At 47.4% G+C, this 21695-nt stretch overlaps 1 protein-coding gene across 5 annotated transcripts in view; it reads left to right on the forward strand.

Annotated features, from left to right (window-relative positions):
* MYO7A (myosin VIIA) overlaps positions 1–21695 on the forward strand; it is a 104447-nt gene that overhangs the window by 56969 nt on the left and 25783 nt on the right. For all 5 annotated transcript variants that reach the window (XR_011570900.1, XM_070803959.1, XM_070803956.1 and 2 more), the window contains 9 exons: positions 3745–3954; positions 4345–4548; positions 4794–4970; positions 5421–5510; positions 6869–6996; positions 9815–9941; positions 11138–11257; positions 11804–11977; positions 13128–13355. Coding sequence is in view for 4 of the 5 variants with exons in the window: in XM_070803959.1 (XP_070660060.1) it covers positions 3745–3954; positions 4345–4548; positions 4794–4970; positions 5421–5510; positions 6869–6996; positions 9815–9941; positions 11138–11257; positions 11804–11977; positions 13128–13355 (1458 nt within the window). In the remaining variant the exon portion in view is untranslated. The remainder of the gene's footprint in view (positions 1–3744; positions 3955–4344; positions 4549–4793; positions 4971–5420; positions 5511–6868; positions 6997–9814; positions 9942–11137; positions 11258–11803; positions 11978–13127; positions 13356–21695) is intronic.

The raw sequence follows: 21695 nt of genomic DNA on the forward strand, positions 1-21695 counted from the left end.
ACCATCTGCAGTGATTTTCGAGCCCAGAAAAATAAAGTCTGACACTGTTTCCACTGTTCCCCATCTATTTCCCATGAAGTGGTGGGATGCAGGGTTCTAACTCTTGCTTCTTGACCTGTATACAGGTTTTTCAGGAGACAGGTAAGACGGTCTGGTATTCCCATCTCTTCAAGAGTTTTCCACAGTTTGTTAGGATCCACACAGTCAGCGGCTTTAGTGTAGTCAATGATCTGGAATTCCCTTGCTTTCTCTATGATCCAGCAAATGTTGGCAATTTGATCTTTGGTTCCCCTGCCTTTTCTAAATCCAGCTTGACCATCTGGACATTCTCAGTTCACGTAATGCTGAAGCCTAGCTTGGAGGATTTTGAACATAACTTTACCAGCGTGGGAGATGAGTGAAATTGTCTGGTGGTTTGAACATTATTTGGTACTGCCCTTCTTGGGAATTGGGATGAGGATTGACCTTTTCTAGTCCTGTGGCCACTGCTGAGTTTTCCAAATTTGCTGGCATATTGAGTGCAGCAATTTTAACAGCATCATCTTTTAGGATTTTAAATAGCTCTGCTGGAATCCATCACTTCCACTAGCTTTATTGGCAGCAGTGCTTCCTAAGGCCCACTTGACTTCACGTTCCAGAATATCTGGCTCTGAGTGAGAGACAATGCCATCGTGGTTATCTGGGTCGTTAAGATCTTTTCTGTACAGTTCTTCTGTGTATTCTTTCCACCTCTTCTTGATCTCTTCTGTTTCTATTAGGTCTCTATCTTTGTCCTTTATTGTGCCAATCTTGGATGAAATTTTCCTTTGGTATTTCCGATGTTCTTGGAGATATCTTTAGTCTTACTCTTTCTGTTGTTGTCTCTGTTTCTTTGCATTGTTCATTGCAGAAGACCTTCTTGTCTCGCCTTGCTGGTCTCTGGAGCTCTGCATTCAGTTGGGTGAACCTTTCCCTTTCTCCCTTGCTTTTTGTTTCTCTTCTTTCCTCAGCTATTTGTAAGCCTCCTTAGACAACCACTTTGCCTTCTTGCATTTCTTTTTCTTTGGAATGATTTTGTTTATTGCCTCCTGTACAGTATTACGGACCTCTGTCCATAGTTCTTTAAGCACTGTATTTACTAGATCTAATCCCTTGAATCTATTCATCACCTCCACTGTATATTCATAGAGGATTTGATTTGTCATACCTGACTGGCCTAGTGGTATTCCCCACTTTCTTTAGTTTAAGAAAGAAAGTTAAGGTCCTCATTTTGCTATGAGGAGCTGATGATCTGAGCCACAGTCAGCTCCAGATATTGTTTTGCTGACTGTATAGAGTTTCTCCATCTTCAGCTACAAAGAATATAATCAGTCTGATTTCGGCATTGATATTTGGTGATATCCATGTGTAAAGTCGTCTCCTGTATTGTTGAAAAAGGGTGTTTGCTATGACTAATGCATTCTCCTGGAAGAATTCTGTTAGCCTTTGCCCTGCTTCATTTTGTACTCCAAGACCAAACTTGCCTGTTATCACAGTATCTCTTGACTTCTACTTTTGCATTCCAATCACCTATCATGAATAGGACATCATTTCTTGGTGTTAGTTCTAGGAGATCTTCTAGATCTTCATAGAACTGATCAACTTCAGCTTCTTTGGCATTGGTGTTTGGAGTATAGACTTAGATTACTGTGATGGCAAATGGTTTGCCTTGGAAACAAACTGAGATAATTCTGTCATTTTTAAGGTTGCACCCAAGGACTGCGTTTTGGACTCTTGTTAATTATGAAGCCTACTCCATTTCTTCTATGGGATTCTTGCCCACAGTATAGATACAGTGGTCATCTGAATTAAATTCGTCCATCCCCATTCATTTGAGCTCACTGATTCCTAAGATGTCAGTGTTTACTCTTGCCATCTCTTGCTCGACCATGCCCAGTTTACGCATTTATGGACCTGACATTCCAGGTTCCTGTGCAGTATTGCTCTTTACCGCATTGGCCTTTACTTTCGTCACCAGACACACCCAGGGCTGAGCATCATCTCTGCGATGGCCCAGCTGCTTCACTCTTTCTGGAGCTTTCAGTAGTTGTCCTCTGTTCTTCCCCGGGAGCATATTGGACCTTCTGACCTGGGAGGCTCATCGTTCGGTGTCATATCTTTTTGCTTTTTCATACGGTTCATGAGGTTCTCATGGCCAGTATACTGGAGTGGTTTGCCATTCCGTCCTCCATCATGTTTTGTCAGAACTCTCTGCTTTGACCTGTCTGTCTGGGGTGGCTCATGGCTTCATTGAGTTACACAAGCCCCTTTGCCACAACAAGGCTATGATCTATGAAGTGCCTGTTCTGTGCTGGGTCTGAAGGCTGTGGGTCCAGGCCCTCAGCTGGGAGATAACTCTGGATAAAAAGTTGCAGAGTCATAGTTCCCTGACCAGGGATTGAACTTAGACCCTCAACAGTGAGAACAATGAGTCCTAACCATTGCACTGCCAGGGAATTCCCAAATACAAGCTTGATTTTGAAGACTTAGTTAAAAAAAAAAAAAGGACTATAAAATAGCTGAGATATTTTAAATATTAATTACATGCAGAGATAATACTGTTACCGAAAGGTATGTGTCGGGGGGTCTGGCTGCTCACCGCTCAAAAGCCAATAAGCAGGCCAGATTAGTGGAAAGGAAGGTTTGCTTTATTTCAGATGCTGGCAGCTGCAGGGGAGGGTGGCAGACATCTGTCCAAAGGCCGGCTCCCACCCCACCTTCCCCGAACAAGCAGGGGGTGAGAGCTTTTATAGACAGAGTTGAGGGGAGGTTACATGCAGAAACAGCACAGTCATCTCTAACAGTCATCTTCAACTGGTCATCAGTGGTCTGACTAGCATCATCTGGGTTGTTTTAGGTACAGTTAATCTTCAGTTCTGGGGTGCACTTGCTCCCATTTCTTTGTGGCCAGTTCTCAGAATTGTGGCAGCGCATGTCCAGGGTACAGTCTGGTCATCATGTAGTTAACTTCTCCACCTGGTGTTCTGGTATCTATAAGACAGCTCACAGGATATGGCTCAGAATATTATCTATAGCCCTTGAGAAAGAGATAAAGTTCCTTGACTGTGCTTAATGACGACACTGTTGTTACTAATCTCCTTAGACTGTTTTCCTTTGTTTCAGCATTTCTCACTTCTCTGATTAAACTTATTCTTTGACTAAAGTTTTCCACAGGCGAAAGGTATGGTAGAAGTGGGGCAGGGATCAGAGAGTCCTGCTCTGTTTCAATACTTTGGAAATATTGGGTTAAATGAAGTACATTATTAAAATTGATCTATTTTTTAAAAGAACTATTTTAAATGTAGCCACTGTATATGTTGTCATTTAGTCTAAGTTGTGTTTGACTCTTTGCGACCCAGGGTGGATTGCATTATATTTCTATTGTACACCACTGGTCTGCAGCCTCTGCCCAGTGGCTCTGGGATTTCTGGGTCGGTGTGGTCCCTTTTGGCTGGGGAAGCCTGAGTAGGCTTCCTGGAGGAGGTGGTCCCAGCTGAGCCCTGAGGGCAGGTGGCATTTCTGTCTGGACTTGGTGTGGCATCTGTCTTCACTGGGCTGTGAGAACTTAGTGTGTGTGGCCCCGGGTGGCGAGGCCGGAGACTCAGTCCTTCACAGCTGTCAGGAGGGCCTCTTGGGTTTGGGACTCAGGCCTGGTTGCTGCAGGGACTCCCGTGGGCTCCCCACAGGGGGCTTGCTCTCTGACGCTGCATCACCCCTGCCTCACAGGAGCGCCTGGCCCAGCTGGCCCGCGAGGATGCAGAGCGAGAGCTGAAGGAGAAGGAGGAGGCTCGGAGGAAGAAGGAACTCCTGGAGCAGATGGAGAGGGCCCGCCATGAGCCCATCAATCACTCGGACATGGTGGACAAGATGTTTGGCTTCCTGGGGACTTCGGGCGGCCTGCCAGGCCAGGAGGGCCAGGCACCTAGTGGCTTCGAGGTACCAGGCTGGGGAAGGAGCTGGGACAGGCCCTAGGTGGTTGCCTTCCCTCCCCTTGTGCCACTTTGTGTTAAAGTCCACCTGGTCCCCTCTGAGCGGAAGGCGGCAGTGATGATCTGGAACAGGGACCGCCGGTCCCAGGCCCTGTCCAGCCACCAGCCTGCAATGTGACCTTGGGCCAGCCACTGTCCCCCTCCAAGGCCATTCGCAAACCTTTTTTCGTTTGTGTGTTGAGGACCTACCATGTGCTGGGCTCTGTCTCGGGAGTGAACCGGGTGGACAGATCCCTGTGCTCCTGGAGCAGGAGCTGGCCCCTCAGGGACTGGCTGGGGGCCCCTAGCTCAGCCCCAGGTCTGCCCCCATGGCAGGGAACCCGTCTCCTCCCTCCAGGACCTGGAGCACGGGCGGAGGGAGATGGTAGAAGAGGACCTGGATGCAGCCCTGCCCCTGCCCGACGAAGATGAGGAAGATCTCTCCGAGTATAAATTCGCCAAGTTCGCTGCCACTTACTTCCAGGGCACGACCACGCACACCTACACCCGGCGGCCACTCAAGCAGCCACTGCTGTACCACGATGATGAGGGTGATCAGCTGGTGAGGACTGGGCGGCATGGGTGCGGAGGGGCAGGGGCCCTGGTGTGCAGGGACCAGGGCTGACTTCACCCGGTGCCCAGCTTGGGGCGGGTCACAGGGCAAGGCCCGGAGAGCAAGCGGCACTCAGCTCAGTGGTCCTCCTCCGGTCGAGGGTGGGTTGCGGTTCTCTAGCCTCTCTGTGGGTCATTTTGATGGCTTTGGTAACATCCTGTGCTCGGGCTGAGTGGCATGGCTCTGCCTCCCAGGCGGCCCTGGCAGTCTGGATCACCATCCTCCGGTTCATGGGGGACCTCCCAGAGCCCAGGTACCACACGGCCATGAGTGACGGCAGTGAGAAGATTCCCGTGATGACCAAGATTTACGAGACCTTGGGCAAGAAGACCTACAAGAGGGAGCTGCAGGCCCTGCAGGGCGAGGGTGAGGTAAGTCCCAGGTGCCCGGTGGCCACTGTCCCACCCAGGCCATCCCCAGCCATAAGGTTTCAGCAGAATGACATACAAAAATTTGCCTCTGCCTCACCCCCCTGACCCTTGCCCTGCTCTGTCTACTCCTGAGAGTGAATGCGTGAGTGTTGTATAGGCTGTAGAGTGCTGACCACTGTTGAGGCCATGTGGCAGGGGCAGGTTTTGAGATAGGCTTTGCAGTCAGAGACAGCTTCCATTTGGACTTGTTGGGGGTGGTTTGTGGGTTACTGTACTTCTCAGAGTCTGTTTTCCGATCTGCCACTTGACTGACGGTGGGTTGGAGGGGCAAGGTAAGGTATACGTTGTAAATGTTAGTGTGGGCTTGAGCTAATTCTAGCTACAGTGTCAACTGCTCTTGTCATTATTTGCGGCCCAGCCACTTGACCTTGACCCTTGTTTGTCCTGCAGGCCCAGCTCCCCGATGGGCAGAAGAAGAGCAGTGTGAGGCACAAGCTGGTACACTTGACCTTGAAAAAGAAGTCCAAACTGACGGAGGAGGTGGGAGCAGACCCTGCATGGCCTTGGTGGCCTAGACTGGGCTTGGGACCCACAGGGACAGGAGTGGATCCTGCCCGTCCTCAGGGGACCGGGGTGGCTGGCAGGACGGTGTTAGGTGTGATCAGGCAGACAGGGTGCAAGGAAGAGGGTGCTGTGCTCAGTCTGGGGCCGGTCAGGGGGGCTTCCTGGAAGAGGGGCCATAGGAGCTAGGGAGGGCTGGAGAGGCCCTCCCCAGATGGTGGGAGGGAAGACCGTTCTTGCCAGGGCATGGACTCACTGCCTCTGATCCAGGGACTTTTTAACTGATGAAAACATTTTTGTGGGTTAAGAGTATCCTTGGGGCATTAACACTATTAGTTTGTTTGAATTCATTCATTTATGTTTTGTGTTTTCTGAGCACCGTCCTGGCCCCTCGCTCCAGGACTGTCCAGGCTGTGAGGGCCGACAGACACGGAGGCATTCGTGGTACAGAGGGACTGGCTTCTTCAAGCCTCTGCTTTTGTGCGCACTGGTCCCTCTGCCTAAAATTCTGCCTTCCTCTTGTGTGCTTTGGGGTCACCTCCTCCAGGAAGCCTTCCCCAAGACAGGCTTAGGCTGCTGCTCCGGGACTTCCTGGGCCTGCCTTGCTTTTGTTTTCCTCTTCTTCCCCATCTGAGGCTCCAGTCTGGTCTGATAGCTTCGTAGCCCCAGATTTGAATCCCAGCTCTGCTCGATAGCCAAGGCACCCAGAGAAGAAAAACGCCTGCTAGTGTGTTCCTAGGATGGTGGCTTGAGATGCTGACTGTGGGTGCTCAGCGGACACGAGGCCCTCTGGAGCCCTTCCTGTCTGCAGGGGCATGCTCCCACCACTCACCCTCTCACCTGCTCCGTGTCTCTGGGCACAGGGTGGGGCTGGCGCTGTGGGCTGTGTGGAACCTGAGGAGAGAAGTCCATTTGAAAGAACCCAGGCCTGAGGCTGTTCGCATGGGGCCAGGGTGCTCATGATGGGTGATGGTGGTGCTTGGAACGTGGGTTGACTCTGGCTGTCGGAGTGGTGTGCGGCCCATCTTAGAGAGCTAGGGATCCCATCGGGGGTCAGAGGAGCAGCCCCTACCCTGCCTGGTGGGACCTCCTTGCAGGGAGCGCTGTCAGGGAGACTGCAGAGGAACCATGCTCAGAAGTGGGTGGCACCAGGCCAGCGCCCCCTGGCTGTGTGGGCCAGGCATTGACTCAGTTTCTGTCCTGCATAGGGCGGGGCTGTGATGGTGCTGGGGAGCCAGCGCTCTGGCCACTCCCAGGGTTCTGTTTTCCCAGGGAGTGGGCAGACTCAGGCAAGCGGGAGAGCCCTGCTCGAGCCTCCGCCCTCTGCTGTGTCCCAGGTGACCAAGAGGCTGCATGATGGGGAGTCCACGGTGCAGGGCAACAGCATGCTGGAGGACCGGCCCACCTCCAACCTGGAGAAGCTGCACTTCATCATTGGCAACGGCATCCTGAGGCCAGCACTCCGGTCAGCACCTGAGGGCTGGGGCTCAGGGAGGGGGCAGCTGGCAGGGGGAGCCATCCTGCTCTTCCAGCCCCACAAGGCTTTGGGTGGCAGAATCGTGGCTCCATCACTTTCAGTTCAGTTCAGTCGCTCAGTCGTGTCCGACTCTTTGTGACCTCATGAACCACAGCACGCCAGGCCTCCCTGTCCATCACCAACTCCTGGAGTCCACCCAAACCCATGTCCATTGTGTCGGTGATGCTATCCAACCATCTCATCCTCTGTCGTCCCCTTCTTCTGCCCTCAATCTTTCCCAGCATCAGGGTCTTTTCAAATGAGTCAGCTCTCTGCATCAGGTGACCAAAGTATTGGAGTTTCAGCTTCAACATCAGTCCCTCCAATGAACAGCCAGGACTAATCTCCTTTAGGATGGACTGGCTGGATCTCCTTGCAGTCCAATTTAGTAACTGATTAAGCCAAGCAGGCCTGGGTTTAGCTCTGCTGGTAGCTGGTTGTGTGGTCTTGGTAGAGTGATTTTATCTTTGCAAGGTTCAGTTTCCTCCTCTGCTAAGACGGAATAATAATAGTACCTACCTTGTAGGCTTGGGGCAGATAAAACTATGGAAAGTGTGACCTAGGACCTCCATAGTGGCCACTCAGTAGACGGTAGCTGTTGGCTATTAGCATTATCTGATGTATAACCCATCCCTGCGGGCACCTTCGGTGCACCCTGCCCAGGCCTGTGCTCAGGGTTACTGTGGTCAGAAGGCATCCAGCACATGCCTCAGGCCCAGGAGAGGCCTTTGCTTGGGTCCCTGGGGTGTTGTGGAGGCGCTGGGATGGTCTGTGACTTTTCAGGAGCAATTAAGGAATCAACTCAGCTGCATCAGTGGCGGGAAAACACGGTTTCTCTGAGAACTCCATCTGCACAAGGTGTCTGGTTAGGAGAGCAGACCATGAACTCATGTGTGTTGGCTGGGAGAACAGCAGGATGGGGTGGGTGGGGAGGTCAAGTATCATTTTACCAGTAGGAGGCAGGAAGTCCAGAGAAGGGAAGAGGTTTGCCCAGGGGTCACTGGCCTCTCTTTCATTGCTCCTTGAGGCCAGTTACTACCTTGCTCACCAGAGATGTAGCACTTGGGGCTGTCAGCCCCTGGGAAGAAAAGGTAATTGCCCAAGGTATGTTTAAGGGTTAAGAATTTACCTCATAGGGAGGAGGGAGGGGGGTTCAGGATGGGGAACACATGCGTGCCTGTGGCGGATTCTTTTTGATATTTGGCAAAACTAATACAATTATGTAAAGTTTAAAAAAAAAATTAAATTAAAAAAAAAACCCAATAAATGACAACCACAAAGAAAAAAAAAAAAAAGAATTTACCTCATAATTAATCTCATCATCAGACCTTAAGTGATGCTTCTAAATAACACAGTGCCAGGGTCCCTGGACTGAGTCAGAAGCCTGGGTGCTGACTCCCTGAGGGTCCACGACTAATCCCTCCCTTCTCTCGACCTCCATATCCCTGCTTAGAAAGTGAACAGGGTCAGGGCTTCCAGCTACTGGTCTGTGACAAGATGGGGGAAATAAGGATGTTTCTAAGTTTGATTTATTTAAAACATGGTTCTTTGTTCTGAGATTTTGCCCTTCCTACTTTTTGGATATTAAAATTACCTTTGTTTTATAAAATGATTGTGATATAGATAGTGGGCAGGGGCTGTGTATTTGGTGTGTTTTAAATGTCCTTATTTGTCATTATAAGTTGATGACAATTAAGTTATAAGCTATTCAGCTTAGTAAGTTAGCAACTTCCAGAATTTATTTTGAAGTTGTATTGGTCTGTGAGCTCTCAAAATTGGGGAGCCACTGAATTAGAAACCTGCCTTTCTAAGAGAGAAGAACAGCAGTGAGTGCCCCCTGGTGGTTACTGCACCATGATAGGTCCAGCCTTTGTCCCTGAATGGACAGGTAGCATCTTAAGGCTGCAGCTAGGCTGGCATCTTTGGGGGTTTACTGTGCTGGGCATCGTGCCAGGGCCTGTATAAGCCTTGGCTCATTTTTCTTCACAACAATCTTATAAGCAGGATGCTATCACTTCCCTTTAAAATGAAAACAACACAAAACAAAAGTAATACGTGCATGCTCACTCGCTCAGTCGTGTCTGACTCTTTGTGACCCCCATGGACTGCCAGTCCGCCAGGCTCCTCTGCCCATGGAATTTTCCAGGCAAGAGTACTGGAGTGGGTTGCCATTTCCTCCTTCAGGGGATCTTCCTGACCCAGGGATCAAAAGTAATACATGGCCACTTAAATATTCAAACATACGGAAACATCAAGAGAACATCAAAGTCCCTACTAATTTCCTCCCCCAGAGAAACTCCCCAGATGTTTTTCCCATTTCCTGCTCTGCTGGTTTCCATTAGTGGAAGTTGTACCTGCTGCTGGGACTGTGGGTCAGGCTTGGAGGTGAACTCACCTGCCCAGGCCACGCAGCTTGGTGAGGGGTGAGGGGGGGATGGAGCCTGTGCTTCCCATTAGAGTGGTCACTACTGACCATGGCCCCGTGCCCAGAGCAGGGTGTGCACCACCCTGTGGATTGGGGGCCCTGGACTCTGGATTGGAGTCAGGTATGAACGTGCTTCACGTCTGATGAGCCTGTCTCCTCCAAAGCCAGACCCTCCCCAGAGCCCTGGGCTCAGCCTTCCCCACCTGGTCCCACTCTGACCACTCTCCTCCTGGGTCATCCCTGGCAAGTGGGGGAGTAGGCATCTCACCTGCTGCTGGGATGGAGGGTGGGCTTTCCCTCTGAGACAGTCTGTCTCCCTTCCTTGTACCCCATTCTGCTTAGGGATGAGATCTACTGCCAGATCAGCAAGCAGCTCACTCACAACCCCTCCAAGAGCAGCTATGCCCGGGGCTGGATCCTCGTGTCTCTCTGCGTGGGCTGCTTTGCCCCCTCTGAGAAGTTTGTTAAGGTAGGGGAGGCTTTTGGCCTCCAGGGACAGGAAGGGGAACTGGGCTTGGTCTCTGGTGTCAAGGAGCAGAGCACGGAGAAGCATCTCAGAGGGCAGAGGGGCTTGGCAGTGAGGTCCTGCCCAGGTCATCTCCTCCCAGACCTCCCGGCCTCTGCGGGGCCCATCTTCCTGGCCCTCCTCCTAGGCACCCACCACTTCACTTCTGTCTCCCCTGGCCCCATTTGATTTATGCAGACGCTGAGTTTGACAGCGGTATCTCCTGGACTTTCCACATGCTGGTCTGAAGAACTTTAGTTCATCTCAGGCTCTTTTGTGACCCTGGGTGCCAGGCTCTGGGTGCTGGGGACACAGAGGCAGAGCAGCTGTCAGCTGGATCAGCCCAGCTGGTCAGCAGTATGAGGAGTGGAGGGGTCAGGGAGGTGGACCCTGGAGGAAGAGGAGCAGTTAAGCTGGGTGCAGGGCAGGGGTGGTGTGTGGGGTGAGGCTGGAGGCATGGCTGAGACTAGAAAGGCCTGGATCATGGTGGCCTTTTTGCCAGCGTGAGGCATGTGGGCTTGATCTAGAGGGCAGTGGGGAGCCCTGGGAAGCTGAGGAGGGGCGTGGGTGGAGGTGTCCCCAGGAGCAGATTGTGAGTGGAGGAACCAGAGGCAGGAGACCTGGGAAAGTTGCTCTGATGGTCCAGGTGTTGCTGACCTGGGTCCATGAATGTTTTAATCAATAGAAGTTGATAAGAGGCCAGACATGAAATTCAGGCAAGGCTTTACTGAGGCTGGTGCTGTGGTACAAGGGAGTAAGAACAAGAAACGGGTGCCCCTGCTTGCTCCCTGGCTCCTTAAATGAGGTGAGGGTGGGGACGGATTGGTGGGTCAGGTCAGAGGTTGTCTGCCCACCCCCTTGGTGGTGGTGCTGTGTGCAGGGCTCATGGAAAAGTCCCTGCCTCTGCTCCCAGCAGCTCAGAAATGGCAGTTGGTTTGTGGCCTTTTTGTACCTTATTGTTCATAATTGTTCCCACTGCACCTGTGCAGTTATTTTCAGTTCCTTTTGGTTTCTTTGTATTTTGTTGCTCAAGGAAATATCTGTCTAGGTGCAAGCACTCTGGCAAAGGGTCCCAGGTCCCAGCCTATCAGCCTGTGTCACAGGTGGGGAGGCCAAGGGAGGCTGGAGTGGGGTCCCCTGAGTTGGTCCTCTGTCCGTAGTACCTGCGGAACTTCATCCATGGGGGACCCCCTGGCTACGCCCCGTACTGTGAGGAGCGACTCAGGAGGACCTTTGTCAATGGGACACGGACACAGCCGCCCAGCTGGCTGGAGCTGCAGGTGCGACCCCCGGGCGTGTGTGCTTGTGTGTGTGTGCGCTTGGGTCACGGTACACTCCAGTGCCCTAGAAATATTCCCTGCTTTGGGATTCTGTGGTCTTTCAAGCACGCACCCTCAAGTTCTGGAGTCTCAAGCCCCTGGAACAGGAAAGCCCCCAGTGGGCAATGACTCCATCTGCTGGCTTTATAGTCAACGTGACTTGGCGGGGTGTTCCTCTGTGTCTCAATGGCTTCATCTGCAGCATGGCAATGCAGATGTCACTTCACAGGGTCTTGTGATGGTTACATGACAGGAAGACAGGCGTCCCTGGCACCTGGCAAAGCCTGACCACCCGGCCAGCCCTAGTGCCCCAGCTCAGGGACCTTTCAGGTCCTCTCAGGTGGGGAGCACAGCAGGGCTCCCTGGGCACCTGTGACCAGGGACAGGCAATGTGCTGTGGGACGTTTAGGTCTGAGGGCTCCATCTCCAGAAGGAGCTGGGAGCCCAGAGGGCGTGAGATGTTCTGAAGTGAAAGGATTCCCAGGAAGCCTCTTGGGTCACTTTCAGGCCACCAAGTCCAAGAAGCCCATCATGTTGCCTGTGACGTTCATGGACGGGACCACCAAGACGCTGCTGACGGACTCGGCGACCACGGCCAAGGAGCTCTGCAATGCGCTGGCCGACAAGATCTCGCTCAAGGACCGCTTCGGGTTCTCCCTCTACATCGCCTTGTTTGATAAGGTGAGTCCAGCCCGGAAGCCCCTCCTCCCGGCACCGCCAGGGCCGCCCACCAGCTCCCACCCCAGTGCTGCCACCTACCGGCTCGGGCGCCCTTGCACGGTTACTGACCTTCCAGGGCCTCCGTTACCTCCTCCGTAAACCAGTGGGAACCCTGGCCTTGCCCCAGCTCCTTAGGATCATGAAGGGATCCTAAGCACCTAAAGAGAAACCCAACCATACAATGGAGATTGGAGCCCAGGGCTCGCTGCACGCATATGTGCCCAGGTGGATCTAACCCTCTGCTGATGACAGAGAAATAACATGGTGGAGAGAGAGCCACTGGCTCTGAGATCCAGTTTTCCTGTTTGCAAATGGACTTATGATTCCTTATCAGGAATGGTAGTTTCTTTGCACTTGTTTCGGACCGCCTAGACCTAGAGTGTGTGCCTCCCGGGGCACATGTGGGCCTGGAGCCTTCGCTGCTGAGCCGGGCCTTGTTGTTGTTGGTTTGTCGCTAAGTCGTGACTGACTCTGTGTGACCCCGTGGACTGTGACCCACCAGGCTCCTCTGTCCATGGGATTTGCCAAGGCAAGAATATTAGAGTGGGTTGCCTGGGGAACCCACTTCTTTTCTGGGGAATCTGCCATTTCCTTCTCCAGGGGATCTTCCTGACCCAGGGATCGAACCTGCATCTCTTGTGTCTCCTGCACTGGCAGATGGATTCTTTACCACTGAGCTACCAGAGCAGCTGAGCTGGGTCTGGATGTGGGTAACTTTTGCCTGCACACCCAGGATCACCACAGGCCACAGAGATGCCCCCCACCCCCCATCCTAGCAGGTCCAGTGATAGCAGCATGTTTTCTGATGCCATTTCTCTCACCAACAGACACCTTCTGCACCTTCAGTGACCATGTGCCCGTTAGAGTTTCACAAAAAACTTCCATTAGGAAATAGGAATCCCTTGGTTGCTGTGCCAGCTCAGCGCCCGTGGTGGGATCCAGGGGTTCCCCTCGGCTGGTCTGCCTCCTGGGTGACCTGGGCAGACCCCTCCTTGCCCTGAGCCTTGGTTTTCCATCTGAACCAGAACAGTTGGCGCAGTTGATGGCTCCTTGCAGTCCTCCCCCGCCTGCTCACACTTCAGCTGGGTGACCTCTAACCCTGTGCCCACAGGTGTCCTCCCTGGGCAGTGGCAGCGACCACGTCATGGACGCTATCTCCCAATGTGAACAGTACGCCAAGGAGCAGGGTGCCCAGGAGCGCAATGCCCCGTGGAGGCTCTTCTTCCGCAAGGAGGTCTTCACGCCCTGGCACAACCCCTCAGAAGACAATGTGGCCACTAACCTCATCTACCAGCAGGTGGTGCGAGGGGTCAAGTTTGGGGAGTACAGGTGTGAGAAGGTGAGTGAGAGCTGATCTTCTGGCTGAGCTTGCTTGGTTCTTAGTTGCCTGTTTGCTGAATTTGGCTGAGTGTTGCTATCCCTGACTCATCATCAGTGAATGGGAAGGTTAGCCACATGGAGGTGGGGTGTCATCTAGGCTCCTCTTAGATTTAACACCAACCCCGTAGGCTGGGAAAGATTGAAGGCAGGAGGAGAAGGGGCGACAGAGGACGAGATGGTTGGATGGCATCACTGATTCAATGGACATGAGTTTGAGCAAGCTCTGGGAGATAGTGATGGACAGGGAAGCCTGGCAGACTACAGTCCACAGGGTCAGATGTGACTGAAGTGACTGAGCGTGGCACAACGGAGCGAGGGCTTTGAAGAATAGCCTGAATTCTGCCTGTGGGAGGTGTTCCTGCCCTGCTGCAGTGACTGCATGGTGCAGAGTACGTGCTTCACAACTTGCTGTATTGTTCTTTTTTTTTTTAATCTCTATCAAATCATTTTATTTACTTATTTATTTATATTGGAGTATATTTGATTTACAATGTTGTGTTAGATTCAGGTTTACAGCAAAGTGATTTAGTTATATGTGAACATATATTCATTCTTCTTTGGATTCTTTTCCCATATAGCTTATTACAGAGTATTGATAGAATTCCCTGTGCTATATAGTAGATCCTTATTGATTGTCTATTTTATTAATACATGTAGTAGTGTATATATGTTAACCCCAACCTCCAAATTTATCCCATACTCTTTTCCTCTTTGGTAACCTGAAATTTGTTTTTGAAGTCGGTGTGTCTTTTTCTGTTTTGTAAATAAGTTCATTTGTATAATTTTTCTTAGATTCCACATATAAGAGATATCATATGATATTTGTCTTTCATTGACTTATTTTACTTAGTATGATAATCTCTTGGTTCATCCATGTTGCTGCAAATGGCGTTATTTCATTCTTTTTAATGGTTGAGTAATATTCTATTGTGGGGCTTTCCAGATGGCTCAGTGGTAAAGAATCCACCCGACGAGCAGGAGACATGTGTTCAATCCCTGGTTTGGGAAGATCCCCTGAAGAAACAAATGGCAATCCACTCCAGTATTCTTGCTTGGGAAATCCCATGGACAGAGGATCCTGGTGGGCTACAGTCCATGGGGTTGCAAAAGAGTCGGACACAACTTAGCAACTAAACAGCAACAATATTCTTTTGTGTATATATATGCATGACATATTCTTGGGCTTCTCTGGTGGCTCAGATGGTAAAGAATCTGCCTGCAGTGTGGGAGACCTGAGTTCGATCCCTGGGTTGGGAAGATCCCCTGGAAAAGGGAATGGCTACCCACTCCAGTATTCTTGCCTGAAGAATTCCATGGACAGAGGAGCCTGGCGGGCTACAGTCCATGGGGTTGTAGAGAGTGAGACATGACTGAGTGACTAACACTTTCACTTTCACGACATATTTTTTATCCATTTCTCTTTCGGTGGACATTTAGGTTGCTTCCATGTCTTGGCTATTATAAACAGCACTGCAGTGAACACTGGGGCACATATATCTTTTCAAAGTATGGTTTTCTCTGGATATATGCCCAGGAGTGAGATTGCTAGATCACATGGTAGTTCTATTTTTAGTTTTTAAAAGACCTGTCATACTGTTTCCATAGTGTGTTTGCTTAGTTGTTCAATAGCTATGCCAAATTTACGTTCCCATCAGCAGTGTAGGAGGGTTCCTTTTTCTCCATATCCTCACCAGCATTTATTATTTGTAGACTTTTTGAATATGACCTTTCTGATTGGGTGTGAGGTGATACTTCATTATAGTTTTGGTTTGCATTTCTCTGATATAATTAGTGATCTTTACCATCTTTCATGTGCTTTTTGACCATCTGTATGTCTTTGGAGAAATGTCTATTTAGATCGTCTGCCCATTTTTTGATTAGGTTGTTTGTTTGCTACTGAGTTTCGTGAGTTGTTTGTACATATTGGAGATTAATTCCTTGTTGGTTGCATTGTTTGCAAGTATTTTCTCCCGTTCTCTGTTATCTGTTTGTTTTGTTGGTGATTTCCTTTGCTGTGCAAAAGCATTTGAATTTCCTACATGTTTATTTTTGTTTTTATTTTCACTACTCTAGGAGATGGATTGGAAAAGATATTGCTGCAATTTATGTCACAGAATGTTCTGCCTATCTTTTCCTCCAAGAGTTTTATAGTATCCAGTCTTACATTTAGGTCTTTAATCCATTTTGAGCTTACATTTGTGTATGGTCTTAGAGAATGTTCTAATTTCATTCTTTTACATGGAGCTGTCCAGCTTTCCCAACACCATTTATTGAAGAGACTGTCTTTTCTCCATTGTATAGTTTTGCCTCCTTTGTCACACATTAGTTGACCATAGGTGCCTGGGCTTATTTCTGGACTTTCTATTATGTTCCATTGATCTATATTTCTACTTGTGTGCCAGTACCCTACTGTTTGACTGTAGCTTTGTAGTAAATAGTCTGAAGTCAGACAGCCTGATTCCTCCAGTTCCATTTTCTTTTTTCTCAAGATTGCTTTGGCTATTCGGGTTCTTTTGTGTCTCTCTACAGATTTTAAAGGTTTTTATTTTAGTTCTGTGAAAAATGCCATTGGTAATTGGAGAGGGATTGCGCTGAATCCATAGATTGCCTTGGACAGTACAGACATTTTGACAATATTGACTCTTCTAATGTAAGAACATGGTATATCTTTCCATCAGTTTATGTCACCTTCAGTTTCTTTCATCAACATCGTACAGTTTTCAGAGTACAGGGTTTTTGCCTTCTTACATAGGTCTATTCCTAGGTATTTTATTGTTTTTGATGTGATGGTAAATGGGATTGTTTCCTTAATTTCTCTTTCTGATTTTTGTTGTTAGTGTATAGAAATGCAAGATATTTCTGCATATTAATTTTGTAGTCTGAAAATTTACCAAGTTCATTCATGAGCTCTAGTAGTTTTCTGGTAGCATCTTTAGGATTTTCCATGTACAGTAGGTCCCCTACATTTGAACGAGTTCTTTTCTGAGAGTGCATCCATGAGTCTAATTGTTTTATGTCTGACAGTTATCCTAGGTATCCAACTAACATAATCAGCTATATAGTACTATACTATAATAGTCTTATAGTACTTTGCACACAAATAATCCATAAAAGACAGCAAAATAAAACATTTCTAATCTTGCATGTAGTACCTTCAAAGTACAGTACAATCCCTGGCATAGAGAGGCTGGCATTGAGTAAACAGGCAAGAAGGTTATTGACTGGAGGAGGGAGAGGAGGCAGGAGATGGTAGAGCTGAAAGATCACCAGCACTAGGAGATGGAGGGCAAGCTGCAGTCTCACTTACGTCTGACACTGACGGCACAGGTTCTGGCTCCTTGCTGGATTCAGTTCTATCTACCCTCTTGAAAAAATGATCCAGCGATGTCTGGGTAGAAGCTGTTTTTTTCTCATCATCATGACACAGTGGCCCTGGATGGCATTCTAAACAGCAGCTGCAAGCTTCATGCACTGTTCTGTGCTTAGGTTCTGTGCCTCAAAACTGGTAGTGCCTCCTCAAATCTAGAAGATCTTGCCATTCCCTGTGTCGTGAATCTGTTTGGTTACTTCTTCCTCTCGTCTCTCTTTGTCCTGTGTCTGGGCCTCCAGTTCCATCAGGTCTTCATTAGTAAACTCCTTGTGTTGCATAGCAAGGAGTTCAATGAAGTCATCCTCTTGCAGATCTAGCTTGAAATAAAGACAATGTACTAGTGTACTCTATACTGGAGAAGGCGATGGCATCCCACTCCAGTACTCCTGCCTGGAAAATCCCATGGACGGAGGAGCCTGGTAGGCTGCAGTCCATGGGGTTGCTGAGGGTTGGACACGACTGAGCGACTTCACTTTCACTTTTCACTTTCATGCATTGGAGAAGGAAATGGCAACCCACTCCAGTGTTCTTGCCTGGAGAATCCCAGGGATGGGGGAGCCTGGTGGGCTGCTGTCTATGGGGTCGAGCAGAGTTGGACATGACTGAAGCGAGTTAGCAGCAGCAGCAGTACTCTATACAGTACTGTGCAGTAAAGTACACAAAAGCACAGCCGGCTACTTGGAGAGGGTGCACACATGTGACAATGTATGCCAGATACATGAACTGACTTATGTGCCTGGACATGCAACATGTTTACACCTTTGGAAGTTCACAACCTGAAGGTTCGTATGTAGGGGACTTACTGTATAGTATCATACCATATGAAAACAGCGACTATTTTATTTCTTTTTCAATTTGGATTTCTTTTATTCCTTTTATTTCCTTTTATTTCTTCTCTGATTGACATGGCTACAACTTCCGAAACTACATTGAATAAAAGGGGCAAGAGTGGACATCCTTCTTTTGTTTTTGGTCTTAAAGGAAATACCTTCAGGTTTTCACCACGGTGAAGGATGTTAGATGTGGTTTTGTCATATATGACCTTTGTTATGTTGAGTTCGTTTCTCTCCATGCCCACTTTTTGGAGAATTTTTATCACATATGGTTGTTGAATTCTGTCAAAAGCTTTTCCTGCTTGTATGGGGTTGATCGTATTGTTTTTATTCTTCAGTTTTCTGCATGTATTCGGTTGATCATATTGATTTGCCAATACTGAAGAATTTTTGCATCCCTGGGATAAATCTCACTTGATCATGGTGTATGATCCTTTTCTGTAGTGTTGGATTTGGTTTGCTTGTATTTTGTTGAGGGTTTTTCTGTCTGTGTTCATCAGTGATTTTCTTTTTTTTTTTTGGTGATATCTTTGTCTGGTTTTGGTATCAGGGTGATGGTGGCCTCATAGAATGAGTTTGGGAGTGTTGTTCTGGAATTTTTTGAAACAGTTTCAGAAATATAGATGTTAATCCTTCTCTAAATATTTGATAGAATTAGTCTGTGAAGGCATCTGGTCCTGGATGTTTTGTTTGTTTGAAGTTTTTAAATCACAGTTTCAATGTCAGTACTTGTGATTGGTCTGTTTGTATTTTCTATTTCTTCTAGGTTCAGTTCTGGAAGATTGTACATCTCTAAGAATTTGTCCATTTCCTCTAGATTGTCCATTTTATTGTTATATAGTTGCTTGTAGTAGTATCAGAATCCTTTGTATTTCTGTGGTATTGTAATTTCTCCTTTTTCATTTCCAATTTTATTGATTTGCCCACTCTCCCTTTTTTTCTTGATGAGTCTGGCTAAAGGTTTATCAGTCTTATCTTTTTGAAGAAGCAGCTTTTAGTTTCATTGATCTTTGGGATTATTTTCTTTGTCTCTATTTCATTTATTTCTACTCTAATCTTTATGATTTTCTTCCTTCTACTAACTTTGGGCTCTGTTTGTTCTTCTTTCTCTAGTTGCTTTGGTGTAATGTTAGATTGTTTATTTGAGATTTTTCTTCTTGTGTGATATAAGATTGTATTGTATGAACTTCCCTCTTAGAACAGCTTTGCTGCATTTCACAGGTTTTGGATTATCATGTTTTTGTTTTCATTTGTCTCTAGGAGTTTTCTGATTTCCCCTTTGATTTCTCCATTGATTATTTGGTAGCATATTGTTTATCCTCCATGTGTTTGTGTTTTCTGTACAATTTTTTTTCTTGTTGCTGATTTCTAATTTCATAGCTTTATGGTCAGAAAAGATGCTTGATGTGATTTCACTTTTTATTTATTAAGGCTAGCTTTATGGCCCAGCATGGGATCTACTCTGGAGAATGTTCTGTGTACACTTGAAAAGAATGTGCATTTGCTGCTTTTGGGTGAAATGCTCTATAAATATCAGTTAAGTCCACCTGGTCTAATGTGTCGTTTAAGACCTGTGTTTGTTTATTGATTTCCTGTCTGGATGATCTGGCCATTGATGTAAACAGGGTGTTAAAGTCCTCCACTATTATTGTGTTACTGTCAATACATTCTTTTATGGCTGTTAGCATTTGCCTTATATATTGAGGTGCCCCTATGTTGGGTGCATTATATATTTATAGTAGTTTCTTCTTGGATTGATTCCTTGGTCATTATATAGTGTCCTCCTTTGTCTTTTACAACAGTCTTTATTTTAAAGCCTATTTTGTCTAATAGAAGTGTTACTACTCCAGCTTTCTTTTGATGTCTATTTGCATGGAATGTGTTTTTTTCATCCCCTCACTTTCAGTCTGTGTATGTCCCTACATCTGAAGTGGGTTTCTCGTAGACAGAATATACATGGGTCTTGGTTTTGTATCCATTCAGCTAGTGTATGTCTTTTGGTTATAGCATTTAATTCATTTTCCTTTAAGGTAATTACCAATATGTATGCTCTTATTGGGGCTTCCCGGGTGGCGATAGTGGTAAGGAACCTGTCTGACAATGCAGGAGATGTAAGAGACACTGGTTCAGTCTCTGGGTTGGGAAGATCCCCTGGAGGAGAGCATGGCAACCCATTTCAGTATTCTTGCCTGAAGAATCCCATGGGCAGAGGAGCTTGGCAGGCTACAGCCCATAGTGTCGCAAAGAGTTGGACACAACTGAAGTGACTTAGCACTCACTTACGCATGTTCTTACTGCCATTTTGTTAATTGTTTTGGGATTGTTTTTGTAGTTCTTGCTTCTTCTCTTCCTCTTTTGTTCTCTTCTCTTGTGATTTGATGACTATATTTAGTGTTGTGTTTGGATTCCTTTTTCTTTTTTTTGTGTGTATCTATTGTAGATTTTTGGCTTGTGGTTACCATGAAGTTTCAATATAGCAGTCTACATGTATCCAAGACTATTTTAAGTTGCTGGTCGCTTAATTTCAAATACATTTCTAATATCCTGCATTTGTACCCTCTTCTCACAATTGCTGGGTTTGATACCATCTTTGTGTGTAAATGATTTCCTGCCTTTACTGCATGTTTGCTTTTACCAGTGAGCTTTCCCATTCGTTATTTTTGTTTCTAGTTGTAGACTTTTCTGTCTAGAGAAGTTTCTTTAGCATTTGTTTCAAAGTTAGTCTGGTGGTGCTGAATTCTCCTAGCTTCTACTTGTCTGTAAAGCTTTTGATTTCTCCATTGAATCTGAATGAGAGCCTTGTTGGGTATTCTTGTTTGTAGGTTTTTCCATTTCATCACTTTAAATATATTATGCCACTCCCTTCTGGCCTGCATAGTTTCTCCTGAAAAATCAGCTGATAACATTATGGGTATTCCTAAGCTGCTTTTCCCTTGTGCTTTTAATATTTTCTTTTAGTCTTCAATTTTTGTCAGTATATTAATATGTATCAGCATCTTCTTCCTTGAATTTATCCTGTATGGGACTTTTTGCTTCCTGGACTTGGGTGGCTGTTTCCTTTACTGTATTTGGGAAGTTTCCACCTGTTATCTCTTCAAATATGTTCTCAGCCCTTTCTCTCCCTCTTCTTCTTTTGTGACCTGACCTGTATAATGTGAATGTTAGTGTGTTTAATGTTTTCTTAGAGGTCTCTTAAACTGTACTCATTTCATTTTTTTTTTCTTTATTCTTCCTGTTCTATGGCAGTGATTTTCACCTTTATGTCTCCTGGCTCACTTATCCTTTCTTCTGCCTCATTCTATTTTTCCTCCTAGTGTATTTTTCATTTCGGTTATTGTTCATCTCTAATTTTCTTTGAATTTCCTAGCTCTTTATTAAACATTTTTTATCTTCTCAACCTGTGCCTTCATTCTTTTTCTGAGATCATTGATCATCTTTATCATCATTACTCTGAATTCTTTTTCAGGTAGGCTGTCTGTCTCCCCTTCACTTAGTTGTTCTGCGTTTTATCTTGTTCCTTTATCTGGAACATATTCTTCTGCTGTCTCAATTTGTCTTTCTATGTTTGCAGTCCCACAGGCTGCAGGATTATAGTTCTTCTTGCTTTTGGTGTCTGCCCTTTGGTGGACAGGGTAGTCTAAGAGGCTTGTGCAGGCTTCCTGGTGTGACGGACTGGTGCCTGCTCACTGGTGGCTAGAGCTGGATCTTGTCCCTCTGGTGGGCAAGGCTGTGTCAAGGGGTGTATTTAAGAGATGGCTGTGGGCTCAGGAAGACTTTAAGCTGCTGTCTGCTGATGGGATGGGGCTGTGTTCCTGTCGTTTTGGTTGTTTGGCCTGGTGCATCACAGCATTGGCGCCTTTGGCTGTTGAGTGGGGCCACATCTTGATGTCAAAATTGTGGCCTCCAGGACAACTCTATGCCAAAGAATACCCAGTCCCTCCCCCAAAAGTGTACTTGTCCTCACAGTGAGCCATAGTTGTCCCCCCACCTCTCCAGGAGACCCTCCAAGACCTGCAGGCTCCTATGGAGCTGCTGCTTTGCCCTGGGTCCAAGTGCATGTGAAACCTTGTTTGCACCCTCTGAGACTGGAGTCTCT

This window comes from Bos indicus, chromosome 15, assembly GCF_029378745.1.
Source record: "Bos indicus isolate NIAB-ARS_2022 breed Sahiwal x Tharparkar chromosome 15, NIAB-ARS_B.indTharparkar_mat_pri_1.0, whole genome shotgun sequence".
Taxonomy (NCBI): Eukaryota; Metazoa; Chordata; class Mammalia; order Artiodactyla; family Bovidae; genus Bos; species Bos indicus.